Raw genomic sequence first — 20,183 nt, 5'->3', positions numbered from 1 at the left:
CATGTACCTGGTAAGGGATAACTACTGCAGGGTAATTTCAAGCAGACAGGTCTGCTGTCAGCAGTGGTGAGCTGCGTGGGACGCTGAGGCAAAACACTTGCTCTGTTTCGCATGTCACAGCTGGCACAGAAATTGGAAACCTGTTCACCAGAGTGTTTAACAAGCAGCACCTCTGGCCACTGCAGTTTTTCTGTTGCTAGACTCACCACAGGTTTCAATAAGTTAGGCTGCTGCCTTACAAGAAAAAACATAGCAGTGCTCCTGAAGTAATTCTTTACAGGTTTATTCTCCCGCTTAAAACCATGTACCTATGGCTATTGCACCACTAGGGATGGCAGGAGAGAGACCTCTCTGTGGATTTGACCTGGTTTAGAACTAAATAAAGGTAATTTGTAGATTTATTGGGGAGTGCTTTTCTAAGCATGCACATAGCAGCCTGTGACTGTGGTCTGTCCTGAGGTAGGAGCATTTGAGCTCTGTCCTACTGCGAAACAAAGTTGGTCATAAGAGGCCTAATTTACAGGGCTAACACAGAATACAGTTTATTTCCCCTGTGTTTACACCATTAGCCTGTCACCAGTAACTGCTTTCACTGATCATGAATTTGAGAAGAAGCGTATGTATCTCCAAGACAGTTTGTTTTATTCCAAAAGCCTTGAAGTCTGAGGAACATACAGCTTGCTGTCTGGCCTTTTCTTAGGGGATAGAACTTCCTCCCTAGAGCTTTGCAACCAAGCTCAGTAAAAGAGAAGTAGGATATAGCCTGTGTTATCTTCTAATGGTCCTTCCTGGCCTTAAATCTATTCGCTGCAATAATTAAACCTGCCAAACTTTCAGGGCTTTATACAGAGGACTCTGATGGCAGAAGAAGAATGTGTCTCTGTCTCAAAGGAGAGGCAGGGCTCCGTAGGGCCCTCAGGCTGGCCTGGGTGCAAGGTCGAACATCAGACCAGCTCTTAGGAAAACGGATCGTTGCAGCGGACAGACGGAGCGTGCTGAAGGACATTGCTGCTTTGCCCCGTTTCGTGGCCAAACAGGGCTCCAGCGTACAGAGCCCGCAGCAGCCCAGCTATGTTCCTGGGTCTGTAAAGAACAGAAGACGAGCAAGAGCCAGACACAAAGAGCCGAGCCTACGAGAGACGCGCTGCTCTCTTGGACCCCGATGCAGGACCGCCCTGCGACCAGGGCACGGGCCGCACCTAGCACCGAGCACTCCCCGCAGCGGCCGGGCGGGGGCAGCCGGGGGCCCCGCTCCGCCCTCCGCCTTCCGGGCCAGGCCGGGCCTGCCCGCGCCGGCCCCGCTCGGGATGCTGCTGACGCGGGCGGGGGTCAGGACCCCGCCGCCCCTGGCGGCCCTGGCGCAGGTGCTGCGGCTGGAGCAGGGCCGCCGCACCGGCCTCCTGTTCCCGCTGCAGAAGCTGGAGCGGTACTTGGCTCCCGGCACCGACACGGCGCGATTCCGCGTCTTCCAGCCCGGCCTTCCCGCCCTGCAGCGCGCAGAAGCGTTCTTCAAGTCCGGCCGCGACCACCCCATCGACTACGTGAGCTCCGCCGTCCGCATGGCACACGCCCCGCTGCTCGCCCTGCCCGAGGTCAGGTACCAGCGCAGCGCGGCCGGGGGGGCTGGCGAGGGGAGGTGTGGAAGTCTCTCACTGCCTCTCCTCCTGCAGGTGTGCTTCATCGGCCGAAGCAACGTGGGGAAATCATCTTTAATCCGGGCCTTGTTCTCGCTGTCCCCAGAAGTGGAGGTCAGAGTGTCAAAAACCCCGGTGAGTGACCTTTGTAACTTCCTGCACCCTTGGTCAGCGGTTGGTGCCAGCCTAGAGGATGAGGCTGAGAAGGGCAGGAGGAACCAAGCTCTTGGAAGCAGCAGGAGAACGTGCCAGCCATGGTGGCTGCCAGCCTGTGGCTGATGTGGGCCTTGCTGTAGCAAAGGAGAAGGTGGAAGGAGCCTAGTTTAGCCCTACAGCCAGGGCTGGCACATGTGCCAGACAGAAGAGTCGTGCAAGCTGAGCAGAGGACCCATGAAGGCATTTTTAGTCTCTTTTAAGGATAGAGCCACAAAGGATTACTACAAAGGCAGGAGCCCAGGCAGCTTAGAGCAACTGTAGTATTTTTGCAGCCTTCTTTGGACAGGGGATAGCGTGGTGTAGGGTATGGTACAGATAAGTACCATTTGGTGGAACATCTCCTAGTCGACTGCTTGAAGCAACTTTTTAAAACCATGTCCTTCCTTCACCTTACCTACATACTCTCCACAGGGCCACACCAAGAAGATGAATTTCTTCAAAGTAGGGAAGTACTTTACTCTGGTGGATATGCCAGGATATGGCTACCGTGCCCCGCAAGACTTTGTGGAGATGGTGGAGGCTTACCTGCAGGAACGGCACAAGTAAGGGCCCTACAGTGCAATGAAAACCTGATACAGTGTCATGTAATTAGATGGTAAATGCAGGAAGAGCAGCAGTGGTACTGTTGATTAGTTCTGACATTGTTTCCCTGGGAATCACTGTAATGTGATTCATGCTTAGATCAAAATAAGAGAGAAGATTATGATGCTGCTCCATGCTGGCCCTTGGCTCCTGAGATTGGATTTTCTTGGCCCTTCCTGTCCCCAGATTCTACGTTACTTGTTCTTGCTTATGAATTTGGAAGTAGCAGAGCAGGCATGAAACAACGGTTGCTTGTGTTTCTGGCAGCTTGAAGAGGACCTTTATGTTAGTTGATGGTGTAGCAGGACTCCATAAGACAGATCATATTGCAGTAGAGATGCTGGAAGAGTTTGGGATTCCTTATGTGGTAGGTAATGCTTTGTTCTTATCTTGGTTATAAACTATAGATCATCTATAAAGGCATGTACTCTCTACCTGAGCTTATCCAAGTTATCTTACCAAAGCAGTAACAGCCCCTTTATTGTTAATAAATGTGTTGAAAGGGGTAAGTGGAATTTAAGGGATTTTTTGCTTGATTTATTAAATGGACGCTTTCTTTTTCGGTGCCCAGCTTGAGGAGCTTGAAATGTTCTGCTAGTTATGCAAGCTAGAGAAGCATTTTGGTGAACTGTATTGTACTATTTTTCCCCCCAGATATGATTCAGAGCTTTCAGCCTACCTTGGAGGATGGTCCAGGACTCTTAGCAGGTTTCAGGCTAGCAGCAAAATAATCCTCTTTTCCTCTTTTAATTTTCCCTTTCTGGATCCATGCAGATAGTGTTAACAAAAATTGACCGAGCTTCCAGAGGACTGTTGTTAAAGAATGTACTGGAGATCCAGGAGTATGTAAAGGAGAAAACTCAGGGATGCTTTCCTCAGCTATTCCTGGTCAGGTAAAGCTCTTCTCCATTGCAGCCATGCATGTGCATGGAGTTCCGTTTTCAAGGCTGCTTCTTCCTTTGGCCTTTTTCCGAGGGGGCAGCAGTCCCTGTGCTGCGTGCTAGTGGGCTTTGCCATTCTATTTGGAGTTGTGTTAACAGTAGCAAGTTGTAGTTGTTGTTTACCAAAGTTGTACTGCACTGCAGGAAATTACATTTAATACAGCCAGTGGCTGAGTTTGCTTGTATTGCTCCAAGCTGTGTCAACATCTCTTCTTTGTTTCCACAGTTCCCTGGAGTTTTCAGGGGTTCATCTGCTAAGGTGTTTTGTAGCCCATGTTACTGGAAACCTGCCCATGGTAGAGGCCAGCTGAAAAGACTGGTTCCTCACCTGTTCAGCACCTCCAGAACAAAAGGTACAAATCTGGATTGTTGTAAATAACCCAAGGTACTAGGCTTCATTTTTTGATAAATAAATATTTATAAGGCTAAAGTTTTTCTTTAAGAAACTCATCGGTTCAGGAAGTTTGCACTATGAATTTATCCAGGTTATTACAAAACTGTTTTATAAAACCTCTGGGACTGTGCCAAAGAGAAAAAGGGAAAGAGAACCTCTAAAGAGAAGCTAGGGTTTAAATGCATCGTTTCCTCTCCTTCCACCAAAATGTTCAAAGAGCTACCACTGCATGCCTAAGCTCTACTGTGTTTAAGATGTGAGAGATGATAGTCTAGTAATCCCATTCATAAAAAGGCATTTAGTCTAGAGAAGAAAAACTATAGCTCTAACATTAAGCAAACTATACTTGCCAAGTTGAATTGAATGACAGGTTTGCTTCTCTGTTTATGTAGCAGGGGCTAAACCACAGCCCCTATGCAACCTGCCTGCTTTAAGGTGACCTTGAGTAGAAACAGCCACGTTCTCTGTTCAAGGTGTGTTTAGGAGTTCTCATGTATCTTATTTTTGTAACTCTTCTGCATTGTGCTGTCAATAGGTCAATTGGATCTCTAGCTTCCACGTCTTAGCAGCGATCAAACCTGTGACTCTCGTAATATTTTACCTCTAATACCAAAATGCTCCAGAACAAATGAGCCAATGGGATGCTTTATCCTAGGGGGAAGTGCAGTAGTATCTTAACATATGAACACATGCAGGGCAATACTTTGGGAATAATCTTTTCTTAGTATCTTAAAATGACCATAAATCTTGCCAAGATCTCAGCCTTGACTGAAGAGCCTCTGAAGATAAGCCTGTATATCTAAAAGAAGGTTAGTTCGTTTTTAGTCCCTCTTCTAAACAAAACCCCTTAAAGTGCTAGGAAATCTTTTATTAGTCACTTTAATACAGTAGATGTGGCTGGTAAATCTATTTATATTAAAAATGCTTTGAAATGGCAGCAGACTGTGAACTGGACCCCATGACCCTTGCCTTGAGGTGTCTCCTTAGTGGAAGCCATGCAGAGCTAGGTCATGTATTTTGCTACTGCTGTACTAGAAACAGTAGGTACAACCTTATCATGAAGAACCAGCTTTACCTCTAGACACATCTCAGTTTTCTGCTGTGTTGGTCAAAAATCTTCATTTACAAGCGATTCAAACACTGGAATCACTCACATTTTGCTCAGCCGTCTGCAGGAGGGAACACCACAGTTGATTACACTCGGAAATCGGTGCCCCTTTCTTCCCCCCTCACTGATCAGTGATGGGCCTGGCAGTGTACTGAAGCAGTGGAGATCATTTCAGTTTTAAAAGCTTTTGATGTCTTGTTTGTGGTGTATACACCACACTGCAGGCACCCAGCATTGCCTTGTAAAGCTTTGCCTCTTCTGCATCTGTTACTTACAGAAATGATGTCGAGTACTAGCTTCTGTGGAAAAGGATTTCACTTTGTGCATCTTTTCTGCTCTTTCAGCAGTACTTTCTCGTCTTTCTTCCCCTGGGGTGTGGTGTAGTCTGTTACTATAACCCTGACACTACAAAGCTGGTATTTTTGCAACAGTCGCTATAGCATAGAATGCATTTTAGTAGGGACCTTGACCAGGTACTATGTCAATAATTCTATTTATGCTTCTTACAGCATTCTCCTGCTTAAGTGTTGTGGAAACAAAATAGGACCAGAACCCATTCACAGAAGAGTGAAAGGAGGGAGAAGTAAGTTGTGGGTTTTCCCCATCCTACAAACTGGGCATACTATGACGAAAGGAACAGAAGTAAGAAAAGGCAAACTGACCTTATATTACATCCCAAAATAAAAATGACTAGTGAATAAATTACAAGGTGTGACTTACCTCTACAGCCCTCTAGATGAGAAGCCACCTTCTCTGCAATATACTATAACCAGCCCTGTAGCTTTTCTTCTCATCCGATGCATTTACAGCCAATTGGCACCACCAATGAAGAGGAAAGCAGGCATCCTTTCCTCAGCTGTATAAATGATATTAATACTGGCTGTGGTAACTGCAATTTGATCTGCTCCTAAGAAATACCTGCAGCACTAAGCCCGTAAGCACAGCTTTATTTTAACACTAATTTAACACTGTCCAAACACTTCTTGAATACTGGATCTCTAATTACTTCAGATATAATTAGTCTGCTTTTACGCATTTCATATATAACCACAGAAAACTGGTTTGCTCAATAAGGTAATTACTGAGACCCCTCAAGTGTTTATGTAAATACACAGCAGATATTTTTTCAGGAAAGGTAGCTCACATTTCTGTATTCTAGTAACCTGCAGTGGCATTTGTGCGCTTGTGACACATTTACAAAGTTTATACAATACAATAAATCCACCACTTGCACAGATGTAGCTACATGAACCAGTATTTTCTTTGAAAAACATTGAGAATGATGGAGAACATAGTATGCCAAGCAGTAAGGGGGTTTGTGGGGCAGGGAATAAATTTTAGTACTCTTTTTGCTAATGCTGTTCTCCAGGAAGTTCTCCTCCACTCGATCTTTTGTGATGAGACTGTTGCTCTCACTCCTGATGCAAGCACAGAAGATGGTGTGTAGGGAAGGCTGCTGAGACAGACACCAGAAGGCACTGTACTCACTTTGATTTCATTCCTTGGGATCCTTCACTGCTTCATCAAGACTCTGACTGCTCTCCAGTATGTTCTTGTTTCTCCAATGTTTGCATCTCGGCTGCACGTTTCCCTTCTTCAGCTTCCTAGAGAAAAAATGTTGCCCTGTGTGAACAAGGCGTTTATTACACTAGGAGAGTAAGCCTCCTACTGGAGACATAATGGATTTTTCTTTATAAGGAAAAATTAAGAGGAAGTTTTTTCTCAAACCAAAACCTCACAAAGACACAAGAAACTTGTGTTTCTCAAGCATCAGCATTAACTGCTCACAACAATTTATGAAGGATGTAAGCTATTGTACAGTTCAGAAGTAGTATTTAACAGGGCAAAACAAGATCGAATCAAGATCCGTGTAGATTCAGCAGGACATCAGAACCACAGCTGCCTTTGTGCCTGGACATGATAAAAGATGCTGCACTGATGTTTAGAGATTCTGTTTCATCTGAAAAAATATGTTATTCGGCCCCAATTACAAAAGATTTCAGAAATTCTAGAAACTTGTGATGGAAAAAATAAAATATGAAACAATACCTGCCAAGCATGATTACATGTTCCATAATCACTTAATCAAGCAAGGAGGAGGAACTTACCCCAAGTCATGCTAAAAACAATAGAGAGAAAATTAAAGCCCAGTCTTCTGTCTTGTCTAAGCTATATTGGTGCTACATTCAAGCACTAAAACGGCTTGCAGTTTTCTCCCTTTGTATCTATATTTACTTAGCCTGTATTTAAAACCATGGCATTTATAAGAAAGATCAGAAGAGGAATAAAACCCCTACAAGTTTACTTTCACCTTTCACCTCTTTTTGTTTTTTAATGGTCTAAGAGCTATAAAGTCTTCAGTATTTATAATTCATGCAGATTACAAGGACGTTTATTTGTATGGAGCCTGACAGGGCAGGCACCAGTATCTTACCTTAATATTGTTAAGTTTCATCTTCAGTTTCTCTTCAACAGACGTGGGCATCAGCAAAAGTGTGTTGTCTCCCAAGTCACAAAGGATCTGAAAGGGAAATTCCAGGAGTTCATTTGGGATCCTCTTTCCATAAGACCCTGTCACAAAGCAGTGTACCGTCTTTCAGCTTCTTAGTACCAGCGAAAAACCCCAAAGTAACAGGCCCACTGACTTCTGTGTGACACTGCTGCTATTTCTCCAAAAATGGAAGATGCAAACTGAAATTTACTTTGAGCTTTCATACAGCACATCCACTGGTTTTCATATTTGCAGAACACACACATTTATGTTTAGTATGTAAGTGCATAGGAACAGTCAGCCTTAAGTCACAAATCAACTCCCAATGAAAGGCAAAGAGGAAGTTGATCTCATTAGCTGTTCTGTAATTACCTGTTACAATGATAAATGTACCTTCTTCACAAGCTTTGGGATGAGAGGAGATGCAGTAAACGTGACTGCGTGGTGAGAACACGTCACAGACTACCAGGGTAAGAAAGTGGATGGACGTTTCACCCTTTTTGAGTAACTCCAAGAAGTTTCTGTACCAGACACCTCACGAGGTCCATTTCAAACCACATTATCCTCATCTGACATCCTAGTAATGGGTATCATATACAGATTTGGATAGGGTTGCCAAATCAATCTCAGAGTAATTAGTTTGTGCCACAATTCAAATCTGGAAAAATACAACTTTTTTGTAAATTAAAGAAATTACAAGAAGAAAACGATGCTCATAGCATCCCTGCTTCTGCAGGAATAGGATTTTACAGGCTTAAGCATGCTCATCTTTGCATTGCGGGCAAAGCTATTTGCTTTACAGTTAGTTATACAGTCCGTAGCAATAGTGATTGATTCAAGGTAAACAGTCCATACTCCAGCTTCTCCCTGCAGTCCCCAAATCACCCCTTTCTGGGCCAAGGCAAGTGCCTGTACAGCCCAACCCCAAGCTGTGTGTGCTGGGTCAGCGAGCTCTCTGGAGTCCTTATACTGACACAGGCTGGTGCCAGAGGCAGCAGCACCCCAGCCAGGGAGAGAGAGCTCTCTGGTCCTACCCCCGTGTTTCTTTGCATGCATCAAACCGTTTCTCAAGCAAGGCAAGCGTTTGCCTGCACTGGGAGGTGGGTACATAGGTAGTTGCTGTAGCTAGAGAACTAAAACAAGAAGCAAGGTCTACACCTGCAAAAGGGAATTAAAACTTTACAGGGGCTTTCTTCCTCCTGAAGAAAACTCACAACGTTAAAGTCCTTCTGACACCAAAGCAGCGGGAACGACACCGACCTTGGAAGCAGAACCGCCGCCAGGGTGGTGCTTGCAGCGGCCACGCACTCAGGTACCCACCGCCCCCCGCTGGGGTACCGACGGCCGCCGCGGGCGGAGCCTCCCCCACGGGGGCGGGACTAGAGAAGCGGAAGCCCTTCCGGCCGCCCGGAAGCGCCCTGCGCGGTCTGGCAGCATGGCTGATGAAGAGGAGGACGCGCCGGTGAGTGATGGGAAGGGGTTGTGTGCTTCTTCTTCCTGCTGGGCTGGAGCCTTTTGGTCACATCCCAGATGTGAGGAGAGGGGAGAGGAGGGAAGGGGGCCCGCCGCACCGAACGCTGATGGCCGTCTCTCCTCCGCTATGCTCGTCTAGTTTGAAGAAGACGCGGAAGAAGCTGGATGCGGCTTGGATGGTGGACAAGGCAAGAGGAAGAGGCTGTTCTCCAAAGAACGTGAGTAGAGCCCGGCCAGAAAGCCCAGCGCCGCGCTGACGGGTCTCTTGCTGCGGAACTTACTGCAGCATTGGTTTAAGGACAATGCCCTTCCCCTAAACACAGCTGAAACACTGAGGAGGTAGCTGTGGAGTTACAGGCTTATTTTACTTAACAAAACTGCGACTTCCATTCTGTGCCCTGGCTGAAAGTGCACAAAGCTGTTGTGTAGGCCCCCTAAAAAACATTGCTAATTCATTCTGTGAACCTAAGTGTGCTAGCGGTCAGTCACACTGTCAGTACCTGGTAGGATAAATCCATATTTAAAGGTTATCATTGTCCATGCTTATGTATATACAGCACTGGGGTTTTGTTGCCTTCTGTCTGTCTGCTTATTTCCTGTATGTTTGTTCAAGAATCATCTGGCCCAACAGACAAGTGCCATCCTCTACATATGTGTGGGCTCTAACTAGATGCATGCAGCTGAAATGGATGAAAGAAGCCTCATGCTGAGTGTTTCTTTCTGCAGTAAGATGCATGATGTATGGATTCGGGGATGACCAGAACCCTTACACAGAGTCAGTGGACATTCTTGAGGACCTGGTAATAGAGTTTATCACAGAAATGGTAAGTCAGCTCTAGACAGCATTGTCAAAACATTCTCAACAAAGGGGTTAATACCTCTGACTCAAATATTGCATTATCCCAGGCCCAAAACTCTGATGTTAGTAGGAAAAAGCTAAACCTAAACCTTGCTCTGCCAAGATTAAATCAAAATCCATGCATCTTGCTCTATGTGGATTTAAAATGGTGCCTGGAGTCCTTAAGCTCAGTATTGGGTGGGAGGGGGGAAATACACAACTGACTTTGGGGTTTGCTGTGACATCACTGTATATGCAGCTGACAAAAGAGAAGGCTCAGCTTTGAAAGTCTGACTTTTTGTGTTCTTCCGATGTCTTTACATGGACGGGATTGTAGCTCTGCACTACAAAAGAAATGCAGGTGGGCCTTGAAGTTGTTGCTGTCCCAGATAATTAGATACTGTTTGAAAGTTTGTTTAAAAAACAAAACCACACCAGTTATTCCGACTGTTTGCAGATCCCTTTTCCTTGAAAGATTGGTCTTGCTTTCCCCACATCAAAATGCCCTAAACTGTCCTGTGACAGTTACCTCACATTGCCTCCATGTTCTACCTGCTGCTGTTCACCTTCAAGCACTCTGCAGGCTGGGAGTCCTACATATAATCTGACTTCAGTTTTGATGCTGTTACTGTTACATCTATATAGTGGTGTCCTGGGTTCAGCAGTAGCAGTCATGTTTTTTCCTTTGTGTTGGCTGGTGCAGTGCTGTGTTTTGACTTCTAGTTTGAGAACAGTGTTGGTGAAGCCGATGTTTTCGGTTGTTGCTAAATGATGTTTACCCTGACCAAGGACTTTGTGAGGCTCATGCTCTGCCAGGGAGGAGGGGAAGCTGTGAGGAAGCAGAGATGGGGCGCCTGACCCGGGCTAGCCGGGGAGGTATTCCATACCACAGCACGTCATGCCCGGGGTGGGGGGTAACTGGGAGTTACCTGGAAGGACAGGAGCTTCTGGGTGGAACTCGCTTTCTTGGCCGGTGGTATCGTATTCTCTTCCTTTGTTATTTTCCCTTATCATTGTTTTAGCTGATAGTAGCGGTGGTGATTTGTTGCTGGACTGTTCTTGTCTCAACCCATAGGAGTTGCACTCTCTCGATCCTCCTCCCCGTTCCTCCGGGAGCGGGGAAGGGGAGAGCCCCGGTGCAGGGGGGGGGGGGGGGAGACGGACACGGACCTTGATTGTTGTCAGCTCGGCACCACTCACTGGGAGTGAGTGAACAAGTTACCTGACTGGGTTTAAACCACGACAAGTGGTATGTGCTGGGTATAAATGATAGGCAGACAGGGACAGCAGAGCAACAGTAAGTCCATGGTATACTGGGAAGTTCTCTTGAGACTATGATGGTGCCCAGATCCTGCAGTTGCTTACTTTTTGATTATAAAGTGGCAAGAAATAAAGTGGAATTGAGAGCTTAAAAAATAATTAAGGAGCAAAGGAACTGTGTTGACTTTCCTTGTTTCCTCTAACAGACACACAAGGCCATGTCAATTGGACGGCAGGGTCGTGTACAGGTTGAGGACATTGTCTTTCTGATACGCAAGGACCCTCGGAAGTTTGCCAGAGTTAAAGACCTCCTAACTATGAATGAAGAACTGAAACGAGCCAGAAAGGCCTTTGATGAAGCAAACTATGGATCCTGATTCTGTGCACAAGTTGCACTGAGGCATTATTTGGGCACTTGCTGCCCAAAAGGAAGGAACATCATGCATGTTGTTTGGAGGAACTATTCAGAATGGAGGTCACTGCTGGAATGTCTGCCCTCACTCCCAGCCTTTTCTGAGAAGTATTCAAGCAGCTGGATGTTGTCTATGTGGTATACTTGGGTATTTTTGTATTGGTCTATGAATTGAGAAAAGAGCAGTAGCAGAAAGTCCAAAGTAGAACTGTGTTGAATCAGATATCTAAAGGGCTAATTATGTATGATTCTCTACAACTGTTTCAGTTACTGCTGGGTATTCCTGTGACAGGAAACCTAAAAAATGGATCTCAGTTAATGAGACAACTTGCCTTCAAGCCCAATCTGCTATAGGAATTCTGCTCTTTGCTCTGTACATGCTCTTTGAATAAAACATTTTAAGTTTGTCCCCAGTTCTCATAACTGAATTGATCAGTTCACACAAGGTCTGTAATACAGGGGCTTTTATCACTTCCTTGGCTGGGAAGGTTATTTTTTTCTTCTGTCCCAGTTGGCATAGCTCTTTTGTTTTCTACCAATATTAAGCCTAGAAAATGGCAAATAGCTCTGGAATAGGTTGACTTCACTTACAGCTTTTCCTTACCACTGTTAGACAGGTGCTCTACAACAAAGCAGATTTCTAGTCTGCATTTGGGAACAATTTTTTCTTAGTATATCCTGGTGATCCTGATCTTAGGACCTAGTTACAAGAGCCTGGCACAAAGCATCAACGCCATTGCTTGTTCTAACATTATTTCATAATACACGTCAGAGTAGCTGTGCCTTACATTGCCAAGCAGGCAGAAATTGCACTTAAAAGATTTCAGGAACACATGCACTAGTCAGGAGTTTATTGCTGCAGGCCATGGCACATGGCTGTGCAGGGGAAAGCCTGTTTCTGGAGCAGCTCAGAGTCAGGTTCAGTTAATGCCTTGTCTCAGGAAAAGGACAATATTGAACAACAATAATACTGCAAATCAGGGCTGTTCCTTAAACAAGCAGCACAGAAGGAAGGGTGTAAGACTGCTTCATTGGAAAACTGGCAACAAGTCTTTTGTCCTAAGCAGCAGGAAGTGATCAGCCACAAACTTCTGCCATGGATAGTAATTAATTGTGCTGTGGGTTTCACAGCAGCACTTAACATGTGGTTGAACAGAGAAGGCATACTGAGTAAGGATAACAAACTCTCTGTTCCAGGACAAGGCTAAATGAAAGGATGAAGATTATTCATTTTTTTGGTACACCCTTCAAAAAAAAACAAACCAAATAAACAAAAAAAAAAACAAAAAAAACACAAACCCAAACAACAGCTGTTTTACAAAACTCTAATAAACCAGTTGCCATTTCCTTAGCAGAATTCAGAGTGTGAGTTACCAAGACACCATTAGGATTCTGATTGTTTTACTTAAAAAAAAAATTATATACATAATTGGAATGACTTGACCCTTTTCTTCCTTGCATACCCAGCATCAGACACCTATTGCTGCAAAAATAGAATCAATATCCATATTCTCAGTAGCTTCTTTCCACACAGGGCCAGGGCTTCCTTCTAGCAGCAGCCGCTTAGGGGTCTCTGCTGTGCTTAGTTTGACACAGCCTCTGTCGGCACTGGAACGTCGTGCCTGGCTCCAAGGCCCATCCTGGTAAGCTGGGAGAATGGGTGATGCACTGTGATCACAGACTCCAGCAAGCTCAGGAGTTTTTTGCCAAACAGTCTTCAGAGTTCTCTTCAAACGTGCGGATGATTTGAACCTCCTTTGACAGAACCGTGCCCGCAGGTGCTGCTTTAGCCAGCATGCCTTCTGTGACCCATACAGGAGGTATTTACAGACAGATGTTTTGACACAGCACAGTTTTTTCTTCAAGCTTAACGGGAGGAAGGCACACAAATCATAACTTTATCAGCTGCTCAAATATTACTTCATTTGGGGTTTGGAGAGATTTGGTTTATTAGCCTTCTCTACCATTTTCCCAAGAAGATATGATAGCACCTTGTTGTACTCTTGTACAATAGTAGCCAGGGTGAATGCTCCTTGTCTTCATCTTCCATGAAGAAAGATGACACCCCCTGTATCATATCGTGATCATTAAACATGCACGTTTAATGGTAACAATTTAAGTTGCATTTTCATCCTCGCTCTTAAGTATTGGTGCACCTGGTAGCCTTTAAATCCTTTCACAAAGGACTGAAGCTAAACACAATGTTCATGTCCGAGCATGCAGTAACCTGAACGAGTGATCCCGTTAGAATTTACAAAGAATGGGTTAGACCACTGTATTTCCCTACGCTGTAGCAAAATACATAATATTAAAATGTAAAATGTCAGACCCAGAAGCCCCACACCCATGCAAAATTACCTGCATCCTTGAGCCTCCACATGGTGCAGCCGGGTGCTTTTCAACAACTTGTTACGCAGAAAATAAGCTTCTGGTTTGAATTTGTTGCCTTTGCACCACAGAATAACTTTTTTGAGTGCCTCTGACAGTTCACCAAACGATGTAGCTCTTTGGACCATCTGTACAAGAAACCCAGCATGCTCCAGTTTTGCTATACGAGAGGAAGGTGATGCCGACTTTGCTTTGAAAGGTGTTGATGCGATGCTTATACTCTGAAATAAAGAGTAACAGAAATAGTTAAGTCTTCTAAAAACATGACATGCCTGACCCTCTCTGCTGGAGAGGAGCAGAGCACCAAGGTTTTTGAGAGAACATTCCTTACTTCCTAAGGAGAAAGTGGAAGAGCAGTCTTGTTTTGTGGAATACAACAAGAGGCAGATAACAAGAATTTGTATTGCTGTCTACTACTGGCTTGCTCTCTGGTCATTTCACTTGACATACCAACAAATGCTCAAGCTCCTAAGCAGAAATTAGTAGTGATATTCAGTGCAAAGCTTCCATGCTGACCTGGCTTGTTGAACAAGCAAAAATAAGGCAGGAAAAGGGACATTTTCAATCAGGGATATAATTAGGGTCTTTAAAGTTAAAAAGCATAAAATGGTACCGTACAAACCTCTCGTGCTGGAGGTCTGGATGGTCTAAGTAAGCTCTTCACATGAAGCCCCAGGTGCTTCCCTACAAAGAAAGGGGAAAGTTCCCATCAGAAAGTGAAGACCATTTTAAGACTTTGCACAGACACTGCAATGCTCTCAGACCTGTTGAGCTCTCAGATCTACTGCCACCTTAGCAGCCTCACACCTGCACTCAGCACTTCAATGGGACTACACTCAATGGATGAAGAGGATGCAAAGATTTACAGACGGTGGCAAAGGAGAACTTAATGGGCAAAAGTTCCATGCAAACACCTGAATGCCTGGAGTCACTGCCCACAGCCCTGACTGAAGGAGAAGACTTGGGCACAGCCCAGAAGCAGTAAGTACAGGATACCTGCATCCTGTATTTACAGCTTTATCTACTCTTGTATGAACTGCAGACAGTGTTCTTAGCTTCCCTCACTATTCTTGGGCCCCAGCTATGCAGAAGCAGGAAAATACAAATAAATATTTACAAGACCAGTATACTGCATTCATTACCTGCTTCTCTGCAAGCATTGCTATGAAACAATGTATCATGTTTAATAAAAACAAAAGGCCAAAACATCACAATACTGACATTATCCACAGCTTTATAAGGTGAGAGTTCATGCAGCATTCTCCTCCTCTTCCAAGGACAGCAGAGGAGAGTTTGTACTAGAACTGCACTCTGTGCATAGTAGGAGTGCTTGGCTCTGTTGGACAGAAGTTGGGGTCAGTCTCTGAGATGTCAGAAACCAGTAGCACTGTGGCACAAGGCTTTACCTCTGCTGGCTCCAGTCACCAGAACTGGCTGTCCAATGTCCGTGAGGCATGGGATGCTACAGTTTTTCACAGCACTCCTGCAGGTTGCAGAACTTCTCTTTTTCCCAACGTCTGACACTGCCTCTGGCATTGTTGGGAAGAACTTCTTCATCCAGCTGGTAGATTTCTTTGTTGTAAGCATTCTAGCCTTTTGCTTCTTCATCTCAGAAGAAACATTAACTCCAAGGAAGTTATAGATATCAGATGGGAAGGTAAAACCCCTGATGTAAGGCATCTGTTGGGTCTCAGATACCAGATGAAGCGATGTTGATAACATGCCATACAAGGACACAAGGCTCTGCAACACACACCTGTACTGAATCCTGAAAAGACAGAAAGGTATGGAGTCTGCTCTAGCAAAACCTTGTGTTCACTGAACAACTACCTTCAGCTCAAGCAGAGAGCTGATGGAAGAGATTCCAAGCTGCCCTTTCCCTACTTCCTGTCAATACAAGTTTATCTTCTTGTGGTCCCATCACCACACTTCCTTAATGTTAGCCTGACCATTAATGAACAGCTCAAGAGCAGAAAGCAGGAATGACTTGACTCATAAATTCCTGATCAGGAACCCTTCTGCTTCCCTAGAGCTTTGCTGAGTTGCACACCTGGAACTTATCAGCTAGTCAGGTCACAGCCAAATCATTTGACATGAGGTCTTCCCCAAAAGCAACTTGTACCACCTTGGGACAATGGTATGAGCATTGATGCCATACAATCGCCTACCTGGTGTTTACTGGGGAGACAGATTTCTTGTGCCAAAGAATGTTTTACCAAGTTCTTTACATAATGTTGTTACTCCTTCAGCTACAAACAGCAGTTACTTCCTCGAACCGAGACCCCAGAACACTGATTTTCCTGGAAAACTCAGCAATATTATAGAACAACTTTATCTCAGCCTTTCCATTTCAGATTGAGGCAGGACTTATGCCTGCTGCAGAGTACCAGATGTTAGCCTTTGTGGCAGGCTGGCATTAACTCCAAGATTTCATAAGTGCTACATAACATTTGCTATGAACCAAGAACAAAGCCTTCTGTAACAGCATGTAAGAAGTCTCTCTCCACTTATACAATTCTTCAGATGCTAGAATCAAGTCCAAAAGGATAGCAGGACTCCCCTCCTCCCAGCTGAATAAAGCTCACTCAGCAGCAAGGACTAATTACAAGCCCTCTCCTTGACAGGCACATCAAACAGACAGACAACAAACAGACTTTTGAACACACAAACCATAGCCGACTCAACAACCCTGAAGCCACAGTGTTCAAAAGTATGAATTCTTCTGAGCAGAGATGTTTAACGGACAAACTGAAGATTATACCAGTTAAGGATAAAAAACAAACAGCATGTAATGAGACTTGCTGAATACACAAACTAGAGGCAATTCACCAGGCAATATCCTGGATAATTTGGGAGACAAGTATCCAAATTTTGGGTTTCTCAAGGCCAGAACAGCAGACAGCCAACAGCCCAAGGTTCCTACATAATAACTTGAAAATAAGGTGTCTGGCTATCAAAGAAGCTTCAAGTTGCACACATGAATTGCACAGCTGAGTATATCAGCAATACAGGGCTCAGAGCAGACCCAGTTCTGGCCTCATGAGGTGCTGCTGGTGAACTCTAAGAACATTTTCACTATGAAAAAAGGATACAGAAAAGCTTTACAGCAACAGTCCAGTAGACGCATTATGAGCTTGCAACCTCCCAATACCTTCAGAGCCACTGTTTCCAGTATAGGCTGGCTGGGAACCAAGCACTCTGCATGGCCTTGGGATGTATTTTTCCTGTATTGATACACAGATGAGAGATGGTTATGGTCTAGCACCCCATCCCTTTAGCTCTGCATACTGTTACTGGATAGTACAATATAGGGGATCATAACACTTACTTGGGAATAAGTTCTGCCAGGGTTTCAATGCAGCCCACCAAGTTCATTTTCCATAGGCGCTTCAAGCATTGCTCTACCTAGAAAAAAGAAAACCCCTTTGACTGGCATTTTGAGAGATAGGAGTGCATTGGCCTAAGAACTGTTACTCTATCAAGTGACACTATCAGTTTAACAGAAAAAAATGCAGGTTTGTATAATGGAATATTCTGATATGTTCCTGTATCTGCACTATGATGAAAAAGTTCCCTTTATCACACCACTGTCAATATGGAATGAGGTGAAGGTTTGGAGTAGGCCACTGTTAACTGGTGCTGCATACCTTCGGTATTGCATACCCTTGGTTTTGGCTTTCAAGAATGAAAATGCATAAACAGAGAAGCTAAGATTCTTCATCAGGAACTGTAGCAGTAAGACAAGGGGCAATGGGTTTAAACTTAAACAGAGAAAGTTTAGATTAGATATAAGGAAGAAATACTTTACTGTGGAGGGGGTGAGGCACTGGAATGGGTTGCCCAAAGAAGCTGTGAATGCTCCATCCCTGGTGGTGCTCAAGGCCAGGTTGGACAGAGCCTTGGGCAACATGCTGTCCCTGTCCTGGCAGGGGGGTTGGAACTGGATGATCTTAAGGTCTTTTCCAATCCAAACTGTTCTGTGATTCGGTAATTCCTGTTCTATTTAAAACTGTTATTTGAAGATACTAGCAGTCCCTTTACTAGTGTCCTGGGTTCAGCAGTAGCAGTCATTTTTCTCCTTCTTGGTAGTTGGTGCAGTGCTGTGTTTTGACTTTCAGCCTGATGCTTTGGTCTGGCCAAGGACTTTGTGAGCCTCATGCTCTGCCAGGGAGGAGGGGAAGCCAGGAGGAAGCAGAGACAGGACACCTGACCCAAACTGACCAAAGAGGTATTCCAAACCACGTCATGGCCAGGATGTAACTGGGAGTTAGCCGGAAGCGCTGGTAGACTGCAGGGTTGGAGGAGGTATGGGTTAGTGCTTGGTCAGGCTGGAAGGGGGGGGGGGGGGGGGCGAGTTATCGGTTGGCTGGTGGTGAGATGTTGTATTCTCTTCCCTTGTTATTTCCTTTATCACTGTTATTATCGGTAGTAGCAGTAGTGATTTGTGTTATACCTTAGTTACTAAACTGTTCTTCTCTCAACCTGTGGGAGTTGCATTCGTTTCGATTCTCCTCTCCGTCCCTCTGGGAGTAGGGGAAGAGCAAGAAGGGGGGGAGTGAGTGAACAAGCCCTCTGCCTGGTTTTAAACCACGACAACTAGAAAGCTGGTTAAAGAGTTCTTAAACCAGAACATGCCTAATAGAGCAGCCTAGGATTATTCTAACCCCCCCTTACAATTAATTGAAAATTAAATCACTATATTACTCTATAGTACCATATATTACACACAGCTTGTATTCAAATGTATACAATTGTATCTACTTTAGGCTACAGCATGGGTATAAAAATCCAAGTACTGATTCCAGAGGTCTGGAAAGCCGAAATTGCACTGGTTGCAGAGAGCCTGGAATCCCACCGAACTAAACCGTGAGGAGGTTTAAAGACATCGAAAAGGCGCCTGCTCCACACTTTTCACACGATGCGCCACGCATAGAGACGACTCCTGACTGGGGCCCGGAGTGCAGCGACCAGCCGCCAGGTCCCTGCTGCATAGCCAGGGCCGCTCACCTGCTGCAGGGCCAAGTACGGCCGGTGCCGGAGCAGCCTGCTGTGGTAGACGTAGAGCACGGCCCGCAGCACGCGTCCCTCGACGGCCAGGCTCGTCCCCGACAGCCGCTTCCAGGCGATGGCGCACAGGCGCCGCAGCACCGGCAGACAACTCACTGCGGGCAGGACACAAGCACCGCCTCAGCACCAACCGCGTACCACAACAGCCCACACACACCCCCCAATCGCCGCGAACACCGTGAGAGTAGCTTAAAACGTCCTTCCCACCCGCCCCGACCCGCGGCGGGGACCTGCAGGGTGTTCGGCCGCCAGGGCCACCGTAGCGCTGCTCGCGGGCCACGGCACCTCCACCCGGTTCCACGCCGCCTCGGGCGCCGCCATCTTTCCTCAGACGGAGGCGGTGCCGCGCAGGACAGGAGGGAGGCCGAACGCGGGCGAGACTATGTTGGCGGGTCGGGAAGGGAGGGTGCGGGCCGGACCAAGTCACGCCAGGGGGGTGCTGCTCTCCGCGGTAGTGCCGGAGGAGGCGAGGAGGCAGGCGGGCGGGCGGGCGGTGCGGCAGCTGTTTGGGGTGGGGCTTGGTGCTGGGGTCCGCAGTGCCTGGGGTGACCTCACCTTTTTCCGCACAGCGCAGCGAGGCTGCTGGCGGCCGGGCACCTGAGCCGCGGAGGGGAAGCTCCCGCGCCTCCTGCCTTTCAGGGCCGAAGCCTGAGAGCCCAGCCCAGCCCAGCCCAGCCCAGCTGCGCCCCACTACGGTGCAGATGCAGCCTTGCCATGCACCGTGACCAGGCTGATGCCGGATGTCCTGGGTTCTGCGCTTGAACCAGGGCACAGCGGCAGGTTGGAGGCCATGGGGCAGACAACAGTGCCTGGCCGTGGTGGTCATTGCTGACTGTGAGCGCTCACCACATGGCGTAGTGACACCAGAACACACTGGCCTCAACATGTTTCCAAGGCCCGGGGCTTGACTCTTGACACTGCATTCCTAGAATGTCATGAGAAGGGGAAGAAATATGAAATATTCACAGTTCTTAAACCTCACAGTTCTTCACAATGCTCATGGCCAGGCTGGATGGGGTTTTGAGCAACCTGGTGTAGAAGAGGCATCCCTACCCGTGGCAGGAGGGTTAGAACTGGATGAACTTACGGTCCTTTCCAACCCAAACCGTTCTAGGATTTTGTAATTCTGCGCCTGCCTTCAGAATTCAGCTTTTCAGAGCCAGGGCAGGAGCAGCTGAGGTCCTCACAATGTGCTGCAGGCACTGTGGCTGCAATAGGGCTCTTCAGGGGATGACCCCATCACAAGCCATACAACTGTCCCTTCCCACCTCACACACACCCTTAAGTGCAAAAACCCTGTGTAACTTACTCACACCAGTAGTAATTCCTGTCAGCATTTTGAACTGCCTCTGCTCTCAGTGCTCACCTGGTTTGCCTGG

The 20,183-nt window shown here is 46.3% G+C and overlaps 3 protein-coding genes across 4 annotated transcripts; 2 read left to right on the top strand and 1 right to left on the bottom strand.

Annotated features, from left to right (window-relative positions):
- Window positions 1-1,281: 1,281 nt before the first annotated feature.
- GTPBP8 (GTP binding protein 8 (putative)) lies at window positions 1,282-5,583 on the top strand. 2 transcript variants are annotated; one of them, XM_057413114.1, is made up of 7 exons: window positions 1,282-1,541; window positions 1,671-1,769; window positions 2,262-2,392; window positions 2,700-2,799; window positions 3,207-3,325; window positions 3,600-3,726; window positions 5,385-5,583. In XM_057413114.1, the coding sequence occupies exons 1-6, from the start codon at window positions 1,308-1,310 to the stop codon at window positions 3,682-3,684; spliced, it is 768 nt and encodes a 255-aa protein (XP_057269097.1). In that variant the 5' UTR covers window positions 1,282-1,307; the 3' UTR covers window positions 3,685-3,726; window positions 5,385-5,583. The 2 variants fall into 2 exon arrangements, with proteins under 2 accessions (XP_057269097.1, XP_057269095.1); XM_057413112.1 differs by having other exon boundaries at window positions 1,282-1,592.
- A 3,158-nt stretch (window positions 5,584-8,741) lies between these two features.
- Window positions 8,742-11,527, top strand: TAF13 (TATA-box binding protein associated factor 13). The gene is made up of 4 exons (XM_057413123.1): window positions 8,742-8,828; window positions 8,979-9,057; window positions 9,566-9,663; window positions 11,144-11,527. The coding sequence occupies exons 1-4, from the start codon at window positions 8,802-8,804 to the stop codon at window positions 11,312-11,314; spliced, it is 375 nt and encodes a 124-aa protein (XP_057269106.1). The 5' UTR covers window positions 8,742-8,801; the 3' UTR covers window positions 11,315-11,527.
- Window positions 11,528-12,733: 1,206 nt separating this feature from the next.
- On the bottom strand, window positions 12,734-19,164 carry NEPRO (nucleolus and neural progenitor protein). Its single transcript, XM_057413098.1, has 9 exons — window positions 19,035-19,164; window positions 18,745-18,899; window positions 17,066-17,142; window positions 16,830-16,961; window positions 16,408-16,485; window positions 15,144-15,505; window positions 14,360-14,421; window positions 13,708-13,958; window positions 12,734-13,215 (listed from the first exon to the last, which is right to left on the bottom strand). Exons 1-9 carry the CDS (start codon window positions 19,123-19,125, stop codon window positions 12,819-12,821), a joined length of 1,605 nt encoding a protein of 534 aa, XP_057269081.1. The 5' UTR covers window positions 19,126-19,164; the 3' UTR covers window positions 12,734-12,818.
- Window positions 19,165-20,183: the final 1,019 nt, after the last annotated feature.

This window comes from Pezoporus wallicus, unplaced genomic scaffold (assembly GCF_028554395.1).
Source record: "Pezoporus wallicus isolate ANWC-B61680 ecotype Strahan unplaced genomic scaffold, APGP_CSIRO_Pwel_v1 contig_6484, whole genome shotgun sequence".
Lineage (NCBI taxonomy): Eukaryota > Metazoa > Chordata > Aves > Psittaciformes > Psittacidae > Pezoporus > Pezoporus wallicus.
The sequence above is the reverse complement of the archived record's forward strand: the minus strand, read 5'-3'. Positions and strand labels throughout refer to the sequence as shown.

Excerpts from the sequence above, each read along its gene's own strand:
- GTPBP8 (XM_057413112.1), top strand. The coding sequence starts at position 1,308 with ATGCTGCTGACGCGGGCGGGGGTCAGGACCCCGCCGCCCCTGGCGGCC. Across the intron at positions 1,770-2,261 it reads TCAGAGTGTCAAAAACCCCG|GGCCACACCAAGAAGATGAA; the intron begins GTGAGTGACCTT and ends TACTCTCCACAG. Across the intron at positions 2,800-3,206 it reads AGTTTGGGATTCCTTATGTG|ATAGTGTTAACAAAAATTGA; the intron begins GTAGGTAATGCT and ends GGATCCATGCAG.
- NEPRO (XM_057413098.1), bottom strand. The coding sequence starts at position 19,125 with ATGGCGGCGCCCGAGGCGGCGTGGAACCGGGTGGAGGTGCCGTGGCCC. Across the intron at positions 17,143-18,744 it reads CGTACTTGGCCCTGCAGCAG|GTAGAGCAATGCTTGAAGCG; the intron begins GTGAGCGGCCCT and ends TCTTTTTTCTAG. Across the intron at positions 16,486-16,829 it reads TGTTGCTGTAAAGCTTTTCT|TTTGTCCGTTAAACATCTCT; the intron begins GTATCCTTTTTT and ends TATAATCTTCAG.
- TAF13 (XM_057413123.1), top strand. The coding sequence starts at position 8,802 with ATGGCTGATGAAGAGGAGGACGCGCCG. Across the intron at positions 8,829-8,978 it reads ATGAAGAGGAGGACGCGCCG|TTTGAAGAAGACGCGGAAGA; the intron begins GTGAGTGATGGG and ends ATGCTCGTCTAG. Across the intron at positions 9,664-11,143 it reads TAGAGTTTATCACAGAAATG|ACACACAAGGCCATGTCAAT; the intron begins GTAAGTCAGCTC and ends TTCCTCTAACAG.